The sequence below is a fragment of the Carassius carassius genome, chromosome 18, assembly GCF_963082965.1.
Source record: "Carassius carassius chromosome 18, fCarCar2.1, whole genome shotgun sequence".
NCBI lineage: Eukaryota > Metazoa > Chordata > Actinopteri > Cypriniformes > Cyprinidae > Carassius > Carassius carassius.
The window spans coordinates 20,374,138-20,395,571 of record NC_081772.1 but is presented as its reverse complement, the minus strand read 5'-3'; the positions used below and the strand labels follow the sequence as shown (position 1 = coordinate 20,395,571).

At 40.6% G+C, this 21,434-nt stretch overlaps 1 protein-coding gene across 4 annotated transcripts in view; it reads left to right on the top strand.

The window, feature by feature from the left end:
- The window catches only part of LOC132092641 (protein PRRC2C-like), a 53,290-nt gene that overhangs the window by 18,669 nt on the left and 13,187 nt on the right, over nucleotides 1-21,434 (top strand). For 3 of the 4 annotated variants that reach the window (XM_059498963.1, XM_059498961.1, XM_059498962.1), the window contains 18 exons: nucleotides 1,110-1,287; nucleotides 1,433-1,545; nucleotides 1,707-1,832; nucleotides 10,588-10,883; nucleotides 11,030-11,109; nucleotides 11,437-11,576; nucleotides 12,052-12,139; nucleotides 12,237-12,417; nucleotides 12,504-13,086; nucleotides 13,468-13,643; nucleotides 13,779-14,013; nucleotides 14,284-14,494; nucleotides 16,462-18,903; nucleotides 19,656-19,816; nucleotides 20,058-20,212; nucleotides 20,331-20,703; nucleotides 20,880-20,965; nucleotides 21,110-21,304. In XM_059498963.1, coding sequence (XP_059354946.1) covers nucleotides 1,110-1,287; nucleotides 1,433-1,545; nucleotides 1,707-1,832; nucleotides 10,588-10,883; nucleotides 11,030-11,109; nucleotides 11,437-11,576; nucleotides 12,052-12,139; nucleotides 12,237-12,417; nucleotides 12,504-13,086; nucleotides 13,468-13,643; nucleotides 13,779-14,013; nucleotides 14,284-14,494; nucleotides 16,462-18,903; nucleotides 19,656-19,816; nucleotides 20,058-20,212; nucleotides 20,331-20,703; nucleotides 20,880-20,965; nucleotides 21,110-21,304 — 5,819 coding nt within the window. The remainder of the gene's footprint in view (nucleotides 1-1,109; nucleotides 1,288-1,432; nucleotides 1,546-1,706; nucleotides 1,833-10,587; nucleotides 10,884-11,029; nucleotides 11,110-11,436; nucleotides 11,577-12,051; nucleotides 12,140-12,236; nucleotides 12,418-12,503; nucleotides 13,087-13,467; nucleotides 13,644-13,778; nucleotides 14,014-14,283; nucleotides 14,495-16,461; nucleotides 18,904-19,655; nucleotides 19,817-20,057; nucleotides 20,213-20,330; nucleotides 20,704-20,879; nucleotides 20,966-21,109; nucleotides 21,305-21,434) is intronic. The other variant, XM_059498964.1, reaches the window with a different exon arrangement.

The window sequence follows — 21,434 nt, the reverse complement described above, 5'->3', positions numbered from 1 at the left end:
TAAATGAAAAGAGAGCCGCACTTAATCCAGATCAAGTTGATAGACTGGTGTTTCTTGCAAACAATATTAAGAAATGAATTATGCTTGGCTATATGCCTTGCTTCTGCTGCTGTTTAAGTTGTCACGTTATTGTTTGTGCCTGTTCTGAATCGTTTTTTCTTTTTCATTTAGCCTAATGTTGTGGGATATGCATAGTGGCACTTCATATAAATTGATAATCTAAGTTAATAACCTGCTGTTTCAAACATTAAGTAAAAAAATAATAATAATACAGATAGTCCTGTTTATGACTCACTGTTAAACATTTGTGATGGAATCTCCATTAGGGGCCGTTCACATCGCGTCTTTTGCGCGCTCATATTCGTTATTTCCAAGGTATGCACGCTCAATAATGGAAGCGACGCGCTCGTTTTTTTCCAGGCGCGTCAGCACCGCATCGACTTTTCAGACAGCCGCACGCACACCGCGGGTCATGTGACAAGAAATAACCAATCAGCTTCATCCTTCCTCGTAACAACGGTGAAAGCTCAGCCAAGATGAAGGAACAGCTGACCATAGCTATATATGGATTGCCATTTTGAAATAAATTTAGTAGCAGAGCTACGTTACTGCAAGCGATTTTCAGTGCCGCAAATCCATTTATCCTTTGCTGAAATTTCTGCGTCTTCAATGAGAGAGCAGGTCATGGTTGCTTAGCAACAGCAGACGCCTCAGGAGTGCAACTGCCCGAGCACTTTGGAGAAGGAGAAAGCGGCGCGCCAAGTGTTTTCCACGCGTTTTTAGGCGCGATATGTGAACAGCCCCTTAGGCTACGGTGTTTTTTTTAATGCGCGTTGGGGGGGGATCACGTAGATATTCGAATACATTGCATGATATTCGATATCCGTTCGAATTAGATTTTTTCTCAAAAGTGACAGCCCTAGTCACCGCTGTGCATTCAGCTTTTAGAGAATGCCCAAGAACATTTTTTGTAAGATTACTGCTGCTATTAACAATGTTCCTGTAAAAATTTTTTTTTTGTAAAGAAAATGAAATTTCAAGATTTGAAAAATCTTTGATGTATTAGTGCCATAGCTAATGATTTTTATTTTATTTTTTCTTCCACTAAGTTGCTGCCAGACATGGGCTCCAAAGTTTGGGCAAAGTTGCGGTTAGCCGACGCATGCCCCCTCCGGCTAACCTGCCCAGCCTAAAAGCTGAGAACAAAGGCAACGATCCCAACGTTAGCATCGTACCGAAGGACGGCAGCGGATGGGCCTCCAGACAGGATCAACCAGGAGACGAACGGTAAAACTCTTAAATGATAGTTGTAGTTCCTGTAGTTCAGTTTTGGATATTCCAAACATACTCCACACTAAATTTCACACTGTCTTGCTTGTTTTGTACTCATTAGATTTTACTGTTCCACTTGCACTTTATTTTATGATTGTAGGCAGCAAGAGACCCCTCCACCACAGCCCAAGCCAACTGTTCCTCAGACCTCTGATGCCCCTCTGGGAGGCAGCCGCTCTTGGGCCAACAGCAAACAGTCTGGGCAGCTGGATGGTAAGCCATTTCCTTTGTAAACCTTTTCATTGTTGTTAGCTCTCGAAACACTACTCTGTAAACTATAAATCCTTATCTAAAAATTAAGCAGCAGAATAACCTTAATTGGCATGAGTTTTGAATTGCTAAAGCCAAGTGCTTAAATGTTACTGTGTCTGCAGGAGCTCCTCGGATGAGCAGTCATTTCCATCAGGAGTTTCCAAGTCTGCAGGCAGCGGGTGAGGTGGAGAAATCAGGTGATCAGGAAGATGAACCCTATGGGCCAGGTCCCAGCCTCAGGCCTCAGAGTAAGACCATCATCCTTTACATTGTCTTATAAGATTTGTGTAACATAGTTGCAACTGTTTAGGAAAAAAGATATGCAGCAGTTTCTCAATAATAATTCTTAAATATACCATATTTTCCGGACTAGAAGTCGCACTTTTTTTCATAGTTTGGCTGGTCCTGCGACTTATAGTCAGGTGCGACTTATTTATCAAAATTAATTTGACATGAACCAAGAGAAATGAACTAAGAGACATGAACCAAGAGAAAACATTACCGTCTACAGCCGCGAGAGGGTGCTCCATGCTGCTCAGTGCTCCTGTAGTCTACAGTCGTGGCCAAAAGTTTTGAGAATTACATATTGGAAATTGGAAAAGTTGCTGCTTAAGTTTTTATAATAGCAATTTGCATATACTCCAGAATGTTATGAAGAGTGATCAGATGAATTGCATAGTCCTCCTTTGCCATGAAAATTAGAGATCGACCGATATGGGTTTTTCTATAGCCGATGTTTAGAGGTCAGGGTCAGCCAATGGCCGATATGTGCTGCCGATTTTTAGGGCTGATATCGTGAAGTTTTCCCCTTCATTTGCATGCAAAAATGTCACACTAATAATAAGTGAATGCACAACATTTCTAAACATCATTTATTGAGCACTGACTTGAACCATCTCTCGAATCTTAATTTTGTGCACTGCATGGTATTAAAATAAAAAATGTATCCAAAGTTAACCAAACAAAATCAATAAACTGACCAAGTATTAAATATATAAAACAGGTTTTATATATATATATATATATATATATATATATATATATATATATATATATATATATATATATATATATATATATATATATATATTTACATAAGTTTTAGAGCATTTATCAAGTAGAATTTTTCAAGCTTGTTGGAACATAAATGTAAACTTAAATATACATTTAAATAAAGACAATTTTAAATATAGCTGCAAGCAGCGATGGCGGGCTCAAGCCGTCAGTGCAAACGCCACCCCGGTGGCATCGGGAAAACTGTGCCCAGCGGGCATAAGCATTTACAGTAACCCTCTGGCAATCAAGTTTTAAGGGATACAGCAGTTAAAGGGTTAATCCGACCCATCTAGACTTTGAAATCACATACACAGAACAATATATATAACTTTAGTAACACTTTATTTTTATATATATATATATAAAATGTATAAGGTATGCATCATAGCTGACACCTAAATGAACACATTACAATTGTTTTATGACTGCAAGTCTTTCTCCTCAAATGCTATTGAGCTTCAAATTTGCGTTTGAGCCCATGTGAAAAAGTAGCATAATTTACATATGACTTACAGTTTGTTTTAATAAATATCAAACATTCAATTTAATTGTGCATTATAGCTGTCACCTAGATGAACAATTACAGTTGTTTTTATGACTGCAAGTCATTCTCTTCAAATGCTACTGACGTTAGAAAAGTGTATAACAATTTCACATGTAACTTTAGAGATGGTCCCTAAATTTGAGACTCTTGAATGTCCAATGTCAAGCCAACTTTATGCCTTGTTTTGTTTTTTACTTTCTTTATTTTTCTTTTCTCTGTGCCGGATTGTTGATGTCCTTTACATGGGCATAGATGTCCATCCATCAATAACGAACATTCATCCGCAAACATGAGGTGAAAGCGGTCGCGAGCGCGGATGGGAGAATGGCGCATGTTTTTTTTTTTTTTTGAGCAACTGGGATGGTGCCCCCTCTGGGAGTTGGTGTTCATCTTTATCTGTTCATAAAGCCTATATATAAAGTCTTAATATAGTATTCCACAATACGTTGTGCTATTCAAATTAAGTCATTTTTTGGGATCTTTTTACGTCTCTCAGAACCTGACACATTGTAATTCGTAGACTCCAGGAAAGTTGCAGTTCTGGAAAATGGTGGCATTGTAGACTAAATGCTCCCTGATTGTTTCACACCTATTTTTTTCACTTTAATTCTTAATTCTTTTGCAGTTTACGTGTTGCTGGTCTTCTCTACCTGTTTTTTTTCTGACCCTTTTGACCCAGTAAGCATTTTGCTGTCCAGTGGTCATGTCTTTACTTTACAATTAATGTAGTGATCTAATTTTGAATATTTCTCATGAGGATCTAATAATTTTGTTTTTTTCAGTCTGAGTGAATGTCTTTTTTTGGCTCATTTTATCAGTAAAGGAAAAAGTGCCACATAATTCTGCACACCTAAATATAAGGAGTTTTTTTTTCTCTTCCAGTCTTTTTTCACATCCCATTCGTCAATATTTGTGTTATCACAAATCCCGGAAAATGCTTGTTGTAGTCCAAACAATTTGTTCATTGTAGTTTTTAAAGTAATTTTTGTTAAATAAAATATCTCCTTTTGAATTGGACTTTCAGCTTTGTAACTTTGCAGAACTTTTTTTATGCTGAAACAGCAACATTACAGACTAACTAAAGTTGAAAAAGTGAAAAAGCCTAATAGCACTCCTTTAATAGGCATTATTAAGCAGTTCATAAATACAGCTATAAATATTTTGTTATTGAGCATATCTATAAAGTTCAATCATTGTATTTTCATACTTGAAGGATCAATTTATCATTTATAAATTATTGCATTTACAAACCAGTTAAGGAGTTGTCAGTGGTTTATGAGATTATTAAAGTGAAATTAAATGATAAATGAACTATTTTAGTGTAAATATATAAATCTTATTATTTAGACACAGGATAATAGTTGGTCAGTTTGTTAATAACTGCTTTATTGACATATATTCCATATGTAATTCATGATCAAGTCAGGTTTTTATAAAACATTTAGTAATTGCCCGCGATCTATTTTTGTGAGCTCATCTAAAGTGAGGACTATTTATACATTTATAGCATTCACAAAGGAGATTTAAAGAATAATTGATCTTCCAAACTGAAAAGTTAAACACAACACAGAGGGATAAAGAACACAGAAATATTTTTTCAAGATGCAAAAAATGAAACCGTACAGCTGTACACTTGATAAAAAAAATTAAATATAAACGTATGCAATTTTATATATATATATATATGTATGTGTATACAGTTTTCTTTTATTGCATCTTGAAATAAATATTTCTGAGTTCTGTGTTTGTTTATTTATTATTATTATTTTTTTTTTTTTGAAGATTACAGCCTTTAATCTCCTCAAAATAAATGTGCATATAAACCATGAACAGTTTAATTATAGCTGTATTTAAAAAATGCTTACTAACGACTATTCATTTTGGGAGAAGGCTATATAAAGCATGAACTGACTATTTACTAATGCTTAGCTAATGAGTGCAGCTATTATGAAGTCTTTCCAATGCATTTACTAATGTTAACAAATGAGACATTATTTTAAAGTGTTACCAGATCCTTAAATAATTTAAAAGTGTTTTGTTATGATTTTATTGACCTATAAGCATCTGTGAAATCGTTTTGCTTGCATTACAGCTTAGTAAAACTGTTCAGCTCACAGATGAAGACTGTTACATCCATGAGATTATGTTAAATCAGATAAATGTCATGTCACAGGGTGTCAGAGGTCAGTATCAAATGAGTTTGAAATTATTATTTGCAGCACAAATAAGTTTTTTTTTTTTTTTTAATTCCTGAAACTGTCAGAAAAGGATAAGGCCTAAGAGATTTCTTAAGCTGTAATGAAAACAGCACAATTAGCAATAACAACAAAAAAAATAACAATTTAAAATAGTTTTTTTTCCCTGGTGATTAAAGAGATGTTTAAGTCTCTCTCTCTTTCTCTCTCTCTCTCTCTGTCTGTCTGCCACTCAGCTCATGCCCATCCCCCACTCACACACACACACACACACATACACACACACACTCAGTCAGCACACATACATTCCTCAAACAGAGGGACAGAGTGAGTTGAGATGTCTGACAGTTTTTTATTTTCTTTTAATCATACAGTGTTGTAAAGTCATGAAACTATGCATATTTCCTCAGAATGAGTTGATCTCTGTATGAAAAAATGCTTTTAAGTGTTTGGAAGCTGCAATTTAAAAATACAAGACAATCAATGATGCCCTTTTTACTGTCATTTCAAAAAATCACCACGACAAAACCGTTCAAGCTATCCAAAATTCGTTCGTAATTTCAGTTCCTCAATGTTTTTTCTTCATGTAGACAAAGTTTGGTGTGTATAGTGTACTTCCCCTGTGAGGAGTATGCATTAATTCACAACTGTAAAATCTCAAAAATACACATTCAAATCAAAATAGCCGACTTCCTGTTGGTCGTAGCTGATGACTGTGAATTAGAAAGTTGTCTGTCTTGATAAGAACAATATACATACCGAGTTTGGTGTCTGTAACTAAAACTAACCCCCCCACTTTTGACAAAAGGTGGCGCAATAGAGTGCCTTTTCCACGCCCTTTTAAGTTTTTTCCAATGTCTAGCTATCAATAATACTGATATGTGTTTTGAGTTTCATGTAAATCTGAGGTTATCTGCCTCAAAATCACCATAACAGAATTTCCAAGTTTGAAAAGTTGCCATGGCAACAATATATAAGATATCAATATCCCCACAACAGATTTACATCGGCCATGTTTTGTCATTATTCTGATGAAGTTTGAAGCAAATCGAGTAAAAATAAGATGCTGAATTCAAAGCATATTGAAAATGACTCAATTCCTGCTGCCAGTTGGTGGCGATATAACGTTGACTTTTAATAGTCACATATATACGATCGGTATCATACATCGAACAAATTGAAGTTTGATCAAACTCAGGCAACGTATGTGGATGTTATTAGGCATTTCCTGTTTCTCATTTTTTGCCCAAATTTCAACGCCACGCCACGGGCAAACCGTTCCAGATATCAAAAATCCCCTCGCAATTTTTCATCCCCAATGTCTTGAGATCATGTTGACCGAGTTTGGTGGCAATCAAGTAAAAAACCTATGACAAGTATATCAAATTCAAGAGCATGCTTTTTTTAAACAGCCCTGAATAGCTGACTTCCTGTTGGGCGGAGCCTATGACATAGAGCGCGAAAGTTGTTCAGCTCAATGAGATCTATAGGTGTACTGAGTTTCATATAAATATATGCAAGTGTGTGTGAGCTATGGTTCAAGATTTCTGACTGTGTTCCGGGGGCGCTGTAGAGCCCCTGTGCCACGCCCGGGTCCCAGTCTCTGTGACGTCCTGATGGCCGCAGGTTCCAATGTGTGTGCCAATTTTCAAGAGTTTTTGAGCATGTTAAGGCCCCCCAAAACCCCCGGAAGGTTTAATAAAAAATAAAAATAACAACAAGAATAATCCTTAGGGGAACAATAGGGCTCTTCGCCCCTTCGGGCTTGAGCCCTAAAAATAAAAATCTGAAAAATATCTAAAAAATAAATAACAGTAGTGCTGCAAACACACTAGCAACCAGCAACATTTGTGTCTGGTATAAATGACACAGAACATCTAAAGTGCATTCTAATTTCAAACTTATATCGCAGTCTGTTCATTATTAAAATAAAGTATAGTCAACCAAACATTTAAAAGGTTACACTGGTCAGTTTAAATAGACCGTAGTATACCGGTCCACTCTGCTATTATGCCAAGGTTTTTGCTCATGTGAAGAGGATCTTTATAGTCTAGTTTACATTAAATAAATAAAAAAATTTTAGTTTAACATTCAGATACATTGCGAATATGGAAACATTTGGATATGTGCAGAACGAGACGTGAGCAATAACCTCCAAATACATCTAGTCAAACCCGCGCTCGCTCGTCCTCGTATGGATCGGATCATTTTTCGGATCAGCAAAAAAGCCAAGACAAACAATCATACGTTTTGTCTTTTTTTATTAACATTAAATTATTAAATTAAAATATATGAAATCAACTTAAAGTGCACATAATATCTTCTTTTTAACATAATAGCCCGACTTCTCATCTTCCAGTGTGCTGTGATGAAGTGAGCAGTTATCGTCACAGAGCTCTCCGTCCCCCTGGATGTCCACCCTTCTGTCGTGAGCGCAACAGAGGATGCTCAGGATAGTTCATCCACAACTGCTTTCTTCTCCTGTTCATAAAGATCTGGCACAATATTTTCACTCTAACCTCTTTCCTCATCATTATATCTGACAGGGAATCCAAAATGAACCGGCCGTTCAAGCTCCACCGTTCCTCCGCTCGCCATGACCACTGAGTGTGGACGAAACATGCGCAACTTTTTTTTTCATAAATCAATCCGCGGGTCACGTGTGTGCCGAACCGAAGATATTGATCCGAACAGATCACGGATCAATGATGATCCGTTGCACCACTACTATAGTGTGTCATTTGAAAACATTTCAGATGCGTTTTAAAATACAACAACGAGCACCACGAAAGCATTAAAAGAGGCGCATGCAGCGGTCTCCTTGACGGGAAACAGTCAACAAAGTAAAATGATCTCCAACGTATGCCGCGCTCTCTTCATTTTATCAAATGATCATAATCACATCTATTCATTTTACAGTCATGCTACTAGCATTTTATTCAGACTAAAACCCCTTTAATTCGGATGAGAAAGCTTTTTTCCAAGTGGCTTTTGCACATAATAATACCGCTGCAGATGCATTTTGCAGCATTAAAGTAATTAATTGATCATTAATTTAAACGACGATCGATCATGGAAATGATCGAATATTGACATCCCTAAATACAAATGAGTTGGATGGAAAACTAGTTATTGTCTGCATCAAACCATGCTTCCGAACAAATGTGATTCACGGTTCTGGGCAGCTCCAGGAAAGCTGTCTCTCCGAGCACGGTGCTGTCTGTGAGCGGCAGAGTAACATCAGAGACAGTTTACTTTGGTAACGTCACGCTGCAGTGTTTGTTAGAGCTGTCAACTTCTCCACCCCATTTACAGAGTGAAATTCTCTGACTACCTTTATCTTCCAGGACTGCTGTTGAATCTTCCAAAAGTTTTGGCTTGGGGTGCTTCACATGCTGCTGCAGCAGCACTTTCCACCGCACCAATAACACGGGGCTGCCCGCCGACGTGCCTGACTTTAAATCGGCGCTACTAAACACGGATATCAGCCAATGCCGATATATAAAAAAATGACAAATATCGGCCCGATATATCGGCCGGCCGATATATCAGTCGACCTCTAATGAAAATGAACTTAATCCCAAAAAAACCTTTCCACTGCATTTCATTGCTGTCATTAAAGGACCTGCTGAGATCATTTCAGTAATCGTCTTGTTAACTCAGTTGAGAATGTTGACGAGCACAAGGCTGGAGATCATTGTCAGGCTGATTGGGTTAGATAGGCAGACATGACATGATAAAAGGAGGGTGATGCTTGAAATCATTGTTCTTCCATTGTTAACCATGGTGACCTGCAAAGAAATGCGTGCAGCCATCATTGCCTTGCATAAAAATGTCTTCACAGGCAAGGATATTGTGGCTACTAAGATTGCACCTAAATCAACAATTTATAGAATCATCAAGAACTTCAAGGAAAGCGGTTCAATTCTTGTAAAGAAGGCTTCAGGGCGTCCAAGAAAGTCCAGCAAGCGCCAGGATCATCTCCTAAAGAGGATTCAGCTGCGGGATCGGAGTGCCACCAGTGCAGAGCTTGCTCAGGAATGGCAGCAGGCAGGTGTGAGCGCATCTGCACGCACAGTGAGGCGAAGACTTTTGGAAGATGGCCTGGTGTCAAAAAGGGCAGCAAAGAAGCCACTTCTCTCCAAAAAAAACATCAGGGACAGATTGATCTTCTGCAGAAAGTATAGTGAATGGACTGCTGAGGACTGGGGCAAAGTCATATTCTCCGATGAAGCCCCTTTCCGATTGTTTGGGGCATCTGGAAAAAGGCTTGTCCGGAGAAGAAAAGGTGAGCGCTACCATCAGTCCTGTGTCATGCCAACAGTGAAGCATCCTGAAACCATTCATGTGTGGGGTTGCTTCTCATCCAAGGGAGTGGGCTCACTCACAATTCTGCCCACAAACACAGCCATGAATAAAGACTGGTACCAAAACACCCTCCAACAGCAACTTCTTCCAACAGTCCAACAACAGTTTGGTGAAAAAAAAGCCAATTTCCAGCACGATGGAGCACCGTGCCATAAGGCAAAAGTGATAACTAAGTGGCTCGGGGACCAGAATGTTGAAATTTTGGGTCCATGGCCTGGAAACTCCCCAGATCTTTATCCCATTGAGAACTTGTGGTCAATCCTCAAGAGGCGGGTGGACAAACAAAAACCCACTAATTCTGACAAACTCCAAGAAGTGATTATGAAAGAATAGGTTGCTATTAGTCAGGATTTGGCCCAGAAGTTGATTGAGAGCATGCCCAGTCGAATTGCAGAGGTCCTGAAAAAGAAGGGCCAACACTGCAAATACTGACTCTTTGCATAAATGTCATGTAATTGTCGATAAAAGCCTTTGAAACGTATGAAGTGCTTGTAATTATATTTCAGTACACAGAAACAACTGAAACAAAGATCTAAAAGCAGTTTAGCAGCAAACATTTTGAAAACTAATATTTATGTAATTCTCAAAACTTTTGGCCACGACTGTGCACTAAAGACATAGATCGCCCTCTCGCGGCTGGAGACTGTAATGTTTTCTCTTGGTGCTTGGTTCTAAATAAATGCGACTTATAGTCCGGTGCGACTTTTATATGTTTTTTTTTCCTCCTCTTGACATATTTTTGGACTGATGCGACTTAAACTCAGGTGTGACTTATATTCAGAAAAATACGGTAATCATTATCACCCTCACTTTGGCCATTCGTTTGCATTACCTACTCAGATGTGGGTAGCTGGCGGGAAGGTGGAGGCAGGAACTTAAATGTTGCTTCCAGCCCCTCAGAGAGTGATGGAAAGCCCTCTGAGGAGTCAGGCGTGGGTCGGGGCACACCATCTCCCTCGGGGGACTCCGATGAGGCAGGAAAACCCTCTTCTGGGGAGGGCAGAGAAAAGAGAGATGCCAGAGACAGACTCTCGCCTACTGCCCCTCAGCATAAACTCAATGGTGGCCAGCAAATGGCGAGAGGAATATCATCTCAGTTCCAAGCTGCCCAGTTCAGGAGCATGATGCCGCCATATGTAAGTGATATATATGTACATATGTAAGCCATTGTGTATAATTTCATCTACCTGCTGAAATATGACATGCTGCTGTGTATTTTTAGTACTGATTTTGTGAAGTCTATTTGGCAAAGCTATTTTAAAGTGTGTTTTTATCTTTTCAGATGTTCAATGCTTACCCTCGAGGGCCCTTTCCTCCTGTACAAAGTAGCTTTAGATACCCTGGTCAACAGGAGATGTCTAAGTAAGTGATCCCAAAAGGTCTGAACTTAAATGGCTTCAATGTCTAGAAGCTAAGATTGAAAGACAGCGTACTTTGTCCTTTTTTTGTTGCCATAATGTTGATGAGTGTGCAGTATTTAGACTAGATGTTGATTTCTAAAGTTGAAGTTACAGTTCTAACTAGTTATTGACCTTGCAAATTTGTCTGAAGTGTTAAAAGTGAAAGTGCAAGCAGTTGAAAGTGAGTTTGTTATTGATCAAGGCAAGCAATTTGGTATTTTGGGATACTTCCAGGGCATTGGGCACCTTGTAAAGTGTAGCTTTTTCCTTATCTCTTTTCTCTTCTTAGGGGTCCACGTTCTGGTGGAAGACCCTCCCAGCCTCCCTCTCAGCCATGGCTGCAGGATCCAGACAGGCCATCAATTGTTAGTGCCACTGAGCTTAAAGAGCTAGACAATCTGGACACTGATGCTGATGAGGGTTGGGCAGGTGAGAATGACTATTAAAATATATATATATATATCTCTGTGTTTTTTTGGTTCATGGTTTGCATAGGCGTTGGTGCTAAAGATTGTATATTCTAGGCTTCCCATGGTAGTTGCTGTTATCAGTATTAAATATTGTTTGGCCATACACTATTTAAATTACTTGCCCACCATTGTTTGCCATTGCCTTTTAATTATTATTATTTAAAAATAACGCACCACAAACTAAGCAATTGGTTTAAAGTATGGGAGAAATCCAGAGAGCTTTTATTTGTTACAACATGGATAGATATAGAGCAAAAAACTAAAATGCATGTTTATCACCAGTCTTATTTTTGTCCCAAGTATGTTTAAGCAAGTTGTTGTGTCATTTTGCTGTTTTGTTGTTGTGAACAATAATGACATCATTTGGTGTTTCCACATTTAATTTTATACTTAAACCATTTGTTAATTGAGTCACCATTTTTGGTCTTTATTAGGTGCTCAAATGGAAGTTGACTATACTGAGAAACTGAACTTTAGTGATGATGAGGAGAACCATTCTGCTAAGGAGAAAGGCGATAACTGGTAAGCATTCAGTTTTGTGGCTTGTTTTCATTTCATCCAAAAATGTTTTTGTGCATAATGAACATTGGCCCTATAAAACATTCTTGCTGAAACACAGGGAGTGGATGACTAAAGTTGATCGCATGAGGTCAAGAAACGCTGATGTTCAGGAGGGATGGAAGGAAGAAGAGGAGAGGCGTGACAGCAAGAGCTCATGGGCAGAAAGTGGAGACCCCAAGGCTCCCTCCCCTGGCAATATTGTCCATTATAGCAAGACACTACCTCCACAAGACCAACAGGTATGGTGTGCATTAGAACAGTTGTCCTATCTCTGATTTGACAAAGTTGGCTTTTTTTTTAAATTTTGCTTAATTGTTTTGTGTAGGGCCAAACTGTTGGATGGTCTGTGGGAAGTGGTGGCTCCCGTGTTACAAAGCTACCCACTACGGCACCCCCTGCTGGTGAGGAGGAAACAGAAGCGTGGCGGCAGAAACGGAAGAAGCAGTCAGAGCTCTCCGAAGCAGTAGAACGTGCTCGCAGACGGCGTGAGGAAGAGGAACGCCGCATGGAAGAACAGAGACTTGCTGCATGCAAAGAGAAACTCAAACAACTGGAGGAGAAACGACGACCTTCGACTACAGAAACTGCTAAACCAACCATACAAGCTCATGGTGATAACCAGGAAGTGACTGAAACTGTGCCTAAACTACCTGCTGAAACTCCACCCCCTCAGCCTCAACCATCACCTTCCCCTGCACAGCAACCCTGCCCTCCCATGCCAACCCATGAAAGGACAGAGCCCACTGTGGAGGAGGTGCCACAATTTGTTACCCGACAACCTAGCCCTCCTGTCCATAGGACTGCCTCAGAACCCCAAAGCAAGGTTGATACTGCTGTAACAGAGGAGGTGCATAGACTGGTGGAGAGACAACCAATGAGAGACTACTTCAGTGTTGAGGAGCCCAGAGGTAAATGTAAATGAATTTAAAAAAAAATAAGCTGTTAAAATTCTAAAGTGCATTTAGAAAAGTAGCTTGGGGTACAGGTGATATTTTGTTTGTAAAATTAAAGTAATGACATGAACGTACCTCAATTCATACCCTGAAGTACAATGTGAAAATGGAACAATTGTGTAGGGGTGTTGAAACTCTGGTTCGAACCAACCAAAGCAAATGTGACGAACCTAAATTAATTATGCTGAAATAGCATGGCACTAGCTACTCCAAGGTCATGGTTGATTCCCTCTCACCTTGGATAAAAGGATCTGCCAGGTGTGCGCATGTTTTTTTTTTCTAATGTATTGTGCTAGTTTTAGATTTAAAATGCAAATTTTTTTTTATCCGTTTCAGTTGAGGAGCCTCAGTTGTCTTTAACCAGACTCGATCGTTCTGTCAGTGATGATGCACCTCTCCCAACTAAACTGGAAAATGAGGGAGACACTGGGACTGCTGTTCGTCCTTCTGTCACCTCTGGATATTCAAAACAGTTCCAGAAGTCTTTACCCCCCAGGTTCCTTAGACAACAGGTGCTCACACATTGTTCTGGCTTTAAGCATAAATGTTAGTTGGAACCCTGTGGATAATGAAAATGAGAACTAGTATTCTTTGTAGTAATTCCTGCTTTACCGGAATGTAATTTTATATTCTCTTAAATTCTTCAGGAACAGCTTAAACAACAACAGTGGCAACAACAGCAGCAGGGTGGAGGGGGTCCAGTCTCTCCCTCAGGGGGTTCAGCTCCCCCTCAGCACAGATCCTTATACCAACCTCTCGGCCCCCACCACCAACACCTTGCTTCAATGGGATTTGACCCACGCTGGCTAATGATGCAGTCTTACATGGATCCCCGTATAATGTCTGGGCGGCCACCAATAGACATGCCTCCTATGCACCCCGGTGTGTCTTGCAAACTAAAGTCGTTTTCTTTTCTAGAAATTTGGTAACAAAACCATGCACTGTAACACATTTACAAGATACACTAACACATTTTCATTCAATGTTGTTTTAAACTAATTTTTTCCTCCTTTTGCCTATTTTTATATTTAGTCACTAGACATTACACCAAAACATTACATCCGATTTAATCATTTCCATAGTTTTTTTTTTCCACATACAGAGTTCTATATGTGTCTGTTTTAAGTTGTAATTTTTGGATTTCAATTCAAGGGAGAATGCCTCCTAAGCAGCTGGTACGACGAGAGCCCACAGAAAACAGCAGCTCAGGATCAGACACTTTTGATCATCTGACCAGACCAGTCAGAGAACACAGAGTTCCTAGTGAGCCTCGGATGGTCTGGGGTTCTGACCCATATCCATCAACAGAACCCCTGCCCTCTTCTGCAACCATTAAAGGACGTGAAGATGGCAAGGAGACAAGGTGAGAGACTGTTGTTTTAGAGGTTTTAGAACAAAATCATTCCCTGTCCCTATAAAGTGCTCTGCGTGCCATTTACCATACAGAAAAAACTAACTATATGAACAAGTAACCGATTTCAGCCACAGCTTTAGCGTCTATTCATAGTGTAGAGGGCGGGGTGCTTGAGATTCTAGAGAGCATTTGATTGGGCAAAAAATTTGATGAGAAGCTGAAGTGCAGGGTCATGTCATCAAAATCGTTGATCCATATTGAGGGAAATGAGAGACTAAGTTTTGAACGCTTGAATATTCTAAAGAATTTTGTCATTGTTTTGGAGCACATCAGTTTTTGAGAACCTAAAGGTTAACATTCATACTTAAAGCCAAATAAATTCCATTTAGATTTCATGGGCACTTTAAATGGGTTAATGCAAGTTTACTTAAAAAATGGCTGAAGAATTTGGCTCATACTGCCTGTCTCTGTGAAGCCCCTTTCACACTGAGATTCCGGATAATACACGGGTAATGTGTCCCGGCAATTGTTCCCAGATCTTTAGATTTTGGTTTATTCACACTGCCAGTGTATTCCCTGAATCTGTGCGTGCATGGATGTATCAGGATGTGAGGTGTAATGTATGAGTCAAAAACGCTAGGCACATTAACTTTCACTTAAACTGGTAGATGATCTCTGCTTCAGCGCTGATAGTGAGGAACTACCTGATCTCTGCTTCATTACAGTTTGCACATTTTTTGCGACACATTTTTTGTGATTGCCGGGACTGAAGCTGGCAATGTTACTAGGTTACTAGATCCCGGGATGTGTTTGCATTCACACAGAAGGCAATCTGCCAATTTTCTGGGACCAACTTGCAGTGTGAAAGGGGCTCAAGAGACTCAAATCAAACAAACAAAATGGCACACATGAAACTCGCATACTCGAACTCAACATACTGAGGTAAAAATGTGAAATGTTTAGGTTTTTTTTATAACATGTAGATAAGTAACATACCATGACAAGGGAGCTATTTTGCTAAATATTTTCATGATTGCAAATGTTACATCGATTTTTGTTCAACAAACAAGTAGTTAAAGAATACGTTCACTTCCAGAACGAAAATTGTCATTTACTCTCCCTCCACTTGTTCCAAACCTGTATAAGTTAACTTATCCTTTAAGTAGTTACTTACATTATAGACACAATGTTGACTGTTTTGTTCAGTTTCACCAATGAAAATAGATCAGAAGTATTGCTCATTCTCCAAGAAACGTTCAGCGTTTTTGTTACTGAACGATTCAGTGTTTTGAAGGAATCGGTTGAATGACTACTGGTGGTTTAGTCTCATTTTTTAAAGCATACTTTTTCCTCCTGCAACATTTCTAATTTGTATATTCAAAATTTGAATTCACTTAGCAAAATTACAACTGCAGTAAATAATGTTGTGTAAATTATTTAACTTAATTGCTAACATCCCTGTGGTGTATATAGATTTTTTTTTCGTAATTGTTAGAATTTGACATGAAAGATGATGCATACATTTAGTAAGTTTAAAAATATTTGCCTTTACAAAGGTAAATACTGGGGTAAATATAAAAAAACATGCAGATTTAGTATTTTAAGTATTTATTTAAATCTGATAGAACACTGAAAATATTGCTTCTGAATAAATCATTTACACCACCAAAAATGTCGGTGATGCGGTGCTTTTGTGGTGACTTTGTATGGGATATTGTCTACAGATATGAAAAGGTCAATGTATATCATAATTAATAGCATTTTCAATGGCAACAATATTTTCTTTTTACACTAAATGCGTTAAGTTACATATACATATGTTATATAATGTCTTTTGTCACTACAAGTTTGGTCTTAAATTTCAAAAAGTAGAAATTAAAAAGGTCTTAAAGTCCTGAACTTAACTTTTTTATATCTGAAGACACCCCATTGTTGAACAATTAAGACCAATTTTTCCCCTTTCCCTCTTAAAATAGATTGGATGCTGGTCTGGAGCTAGATAGAGGTCTATCAGGTGTCTATCCTCGGGACCATAGCCCACTTGAGCCACGGGGCAAGAGCGACTTCTTCAGGGATTCATCTGAAACCTTGGCTTCTTTTAGTCATGTCTCGGAAGAGGTTCCAGGTCTCCTACAGACTGACAGAACACCAGTCATCCCTTCTTTTGAACCTGAGGAGACTAACCTATGTGGTGCAGATGAGGTTGAAGCCATTGGACAGGCTGTATTGAAACGGAGTATCTCTCAAGGCTCCTGTCACTCTCTGAAACTGGAAGAGCCCAGATTCGAAGGACTTACCATAGCACAGAAATCCCTGGACTTCCCTGATACTGTGGAAAGACCAGAGGACAAGTCTAGAAAGGAGCCTTTTGGACAGGGGTCTGTGATCAACAGCCGTTCCACTCCTCCTGTGGCTAATGATGGTATGCACAAAACCGACAAGCTTACTTTACCTGCACCCAGCAAACAGAAGTCAGAGATGCGCTGGGGATCCCGTGGATCTGGAAGGAGAGAGGGTCCTGGTCCTGGAGCGGAGCGGCCAGTAAGGAGATCTGGACCTATTAAGAAACCTGTGTTGAGAGACATGAAGGAAGAGAGGGAACAGAGAAGAGAGAAAGAAGAGCAGCACGAACGAGGGGATCGATCCAGAAAAGAGGGTGCTGCTCCCAAGGGTGTTACTTCAGCTGCTGTAGAAGCATCTGATAGACCTAAGCCCTATGGCGATGGTAAGAAAGTAGTGGTAGAACCTGAAGTGGGAATAGCAACTGGTGGAACAAAGTCCAGAGATCTGCAGACAACTGTATGTCCTGCAGCTACATCTCTTGCTGAGGATAAACCAGACAAGCCTCCATCTAATGACAAACGTAATGAACCCAAACTACCATCTCGCAAAGAGTCCAACCTCCCTCCCAGAGCTTACCGCAGAGATGAGAGGGAGCGAGGCAGAGATGAGAGGGAGCGAGACCGAGAGAGAGACCGAGAGAGGGAAAGAGATGCGGAAAGAGAGAAGGACTGGCTTTCTGATTTTAAAGGCCGTGGTCGGGGAGAGTACTATTCGCGTGGCCGAAGTTACAGAGGCAGCTATGGTGGGAGGGGCAGAGGTGGCCGTGGTCGGAGTCGAGGGGACTATCCGTACAGAGAGCCACGGTCACGCTCGAACTTGCCATTAGGTGCCACAGGGACAGCTAGTTTCCGCTGCAGAGAAGAGAGTGAAACCCGTAGCGAGAGCTCAGATTTTGAAGTCTTGCCTAAGCGCAGACGTAGGCGTGGCTCGGACACGGATTCTGAAAGTGAAGGCAGAGAATCTGCCAGTGACACTGGAGCATCAGATCGTGAGCCCAGCTCCAAACCGAGCAGAGCGATCCGTCACGAGCTGCTGGAATCTCAATCCTCTAAATCTGGCTCTGGTTTTGCAGCAAGAAATCTTTCTGAAAAACCTGTGTCTCGAGATGAGGATGGGCGACCCAAACCAGGTTTTTTGTTAAAGGGTGAGGCCACACGCCGAGGCAAGGGAGGATTGCACAGCAGGCGAGGTGGTGGCAGGGAGCGAGGTGGCCACAGATCTGCTCCTTTCCGTCGGGCCCCTGTTAAAGAGGCCTCACAGTGGCCCTTGGAGCCCATGGAGACCTTTCGGCCAGAGGAAGCGGAGACCTCACGCATTGATAGTACCCCCTCTGAAAGACGGCACATCAAATATGACAACAAGAAGATTGGAGAGGGAGGACAAAGCTTCCGGGAGAGGCCCCGGAGACCAAGGGCAGCCCGTCCTCCCAGACAAGACAAGCCCCCACGATTTCGGAGGCTTAAAGAACGTGAGGCAGCAGTGTTTGCTGGGGAAGCGATTCCTGGTGTGCCAGTACCTACATCGGTCTCCCCTACGCGGTCCAGAGCTCCTGGAACGCTGGTCACTTTGCCAGAGGGAGTGGCTGATACCAGAACAGCACCTTCTCTCACTCCTGATGTAACTCCCCCTGAGCTTCCCATCACAGAGACAGTTGTCCCTGAAATGAGAGCCACCACTGTAGTTGCTGCTGGCAGCAAATCACCTGACTTGTCCAATCAGAATTCTTCTGACCAGGCCAATGAGGAGTGGGAGACTGCCTCTGAGAGTAGCGACTTCAACGAAAGGAGAGAGCGAGAGGACAAGAGGCAACTTGAAGCAGCCATGACTTCAACCACCACTACTACTACCTCCTCCATGCCAACACAGATTTCTGGAGGACAGAGCAAATCACCCACAGAAAGTGTGGCAATCCCTAAACGGGAGATAGCCTCGGTAGCCAAGAGAAGCTTCTCAAGCCAGCGGCCTGTGGATCGACAGAACCGCAGAGGAAATAGTGGGCCTAAAACGGGTCGAGGGTATCCTGCAGGCAAGAGCGAGAGAAGGGGAGGATCTGGAGCCAAATTGGGACGCAGGGGGTGAGTCCTGAACTGTGTTGTCCCAGGAAGCAAAAAGTCTGAGTTATAATGTAGCTGTTTATAGGTGAAATGCATCTGTTATGGTTTAAAGCAGGACTGTTAAATTCAGCTCCTGAAGGGCATCTGTCCTGCAGAATTTAGCTCGAACCCTAATTAAACCCATCTGATCAAGCTAATCAAGGTCTTAAACTTTCTGCAAAAAACTTTCAGGCAGATGTGTTGTAGCTAAACTCTGTGGGACAGTGACCCTCCAGTTATTAGGTTTGTCATTAAATCTTGAACCATCGATGAGTTTCTAGGTTGATGACATACTTGGTGACCTTTGACATACTTGGTGGAGGTTTGTTTATTTTGTTATTACTGAGAAAATTGTGACTTCTAAAAGCTTTGTAAATTCTAAATTTGAAATTGGTATACACGTTTGTAACTTCAATAGCAGTTGAAGAGAATGACTTAATCCCAAAACAAACTGTAAAGTGTTCATCTACGAATTGGGTATATTTAGGAATATTTAGATATGATTTGACAGATTATTTTAATAAATATGAAAAATCTAACGCTGTACACCTATGTCGTATGTAACTTTAGGGTTGGTCCCTAAACATCCAACGTCAAGCCTTTTGAGAGTGGGCTGAATTTCCAAACCTTTGATGCAACTATCTCTCACTCTAACAACTTTTCTCTTGCTTTTTCCCCAACAACCCTCCGATTCTAATTTATTACTGAGCTAATATTTTCTCTGTTTCCTGCAGTACTGCTGCTCAGAATGCAGAGGCTGGTCAGGCCAGTACGGGTCAGAAAGTTGGGAAAGAACCAGCGTCCAGTCGCCGGAAAGAGGAAGCAAAACATGCTGTCAAAAAACCCAAAGAGAAAGAAAATGCTTTGTCTCAGTTCGATCTCAACAATTATGCCAGTTAGTGTTCAATACTTTTGTGTATATTCTCTATGCACCTTGAATTTAATTAAAAAATTAAAATAAGTAATATTTAGTAAAAATCTTTGCTAGCTAATGTGTTCCTAGCGATAAATTATTTGCAAGTACAGCTCAGTATTATTAAAATAGTTATTTAATTACTTAGTCTTAAAATTTAAACTGAATAAAATGTTGGTTATTTTTTTGGAGACTCATTTATCATATTTCTGCCCTTCCCCAGGTGTAGTGATCATTGATGACCACCCAGAGGTCACAACGCTTGAGGACCCTCAGTCAAACACAAACGATGATGGGTTCACTGAGGTTGTTTCACGGAAGCAGCAGAAACGTTTGCAGGATGAGGAACGAAGGAAGAAAGAAGAGCAGACTGCACAGGTGATGAAAGGAGGGGAATGTCTTTAGTTCAATTCATTACATGCATAGCATTGTGGCAATTGGTACACAAGACATCATCTCATCCGATGTCTTCTGCAACTGTCCTTATGCTGTGCAGAACTGGAGTAAAAAGGGCTCTGGTGAAAAGGGCAGGGGAGGTGGCGGTTCTAAACTCCCTCCGCGATTTGCCAAAAAGCAGCAACAGCAGCAAGGATTGGCAGCTGGGCAGCAGCAACCGTCAGCTCCAGCTCCACAGACCCAGGCTGTCCCTCAGCAGACTCAACCACAGCCAGCTATCTCTGTGTCGCAGCTCAGCCTGCCTTCCTCTAACCAGAGTACTATCTCACCCCAGCCCCTTGAGGGTGCTGTGGCACCTCTGGCCCCCTCACCTGTAGACTTCCCTGCCAAGAGTCAGACGCACAACACACTGGGTACAGAACTGTGGGAGAACAAGGTGGCTGGCTCCACTGTTCTCTCTGATGTCAAAAAACGTAAGTTCCTCACTCTAAAGCCATGTTTACACAACTTGAAGTTTTAGTTTAAGAAACTATTTGTAACCATTCATAAAGTACAATTAAAGCCAGTGAGGTTTTTCTTGACATATTTGTTCTTTGATTATTTTAACAGCATAGTAACAGTTGATTATCTTATTGTCTTACTATTATAGTTGGACCTATCAGCCCTCCCCAGCCTCCATCTGTCAGTGCCTGGAACAAACCCCTTACTTCATTTACTGGGCCCGTTACACCTGAGGTGAGAGGAAGATAAAAAAATGTTTTAAATTTAAAATTTCAATAAGCAAGCTGTTTTCCAAAATGCCATGTTAACTGGCTGACCTACACCATTTTTAATTTTCTGAACTTTAAGTGCTGGTGTTTTTGTGGTTGTGTGTTTTAGGGTGTGAAATCGGGAACAGAAGGTGGGGTTGAGCTGGGCATGGACAGCATCCAGTTTGGTGCCCCGTCTTCAGCAGGAAGCACTGACAGTGACGGAGTGCCCGCCCTGCTAGAGAAAACCTCTGATAATAAACTACCTGAACCCAAAGAGCAAAGGCAAAAACAGCCTCGTGCTGGACCTGTCAAATCTCAGAAGGTAGTCCCTGCTTTTATCTCAAAGGACAAATTTATAGCAGCATTTGCATCACATAATACAGCATATTTCCAAATGAAATGGGATATTTACCAAGACGTGGTACAGGACTTTATTTCATTGTGGGTTGGAT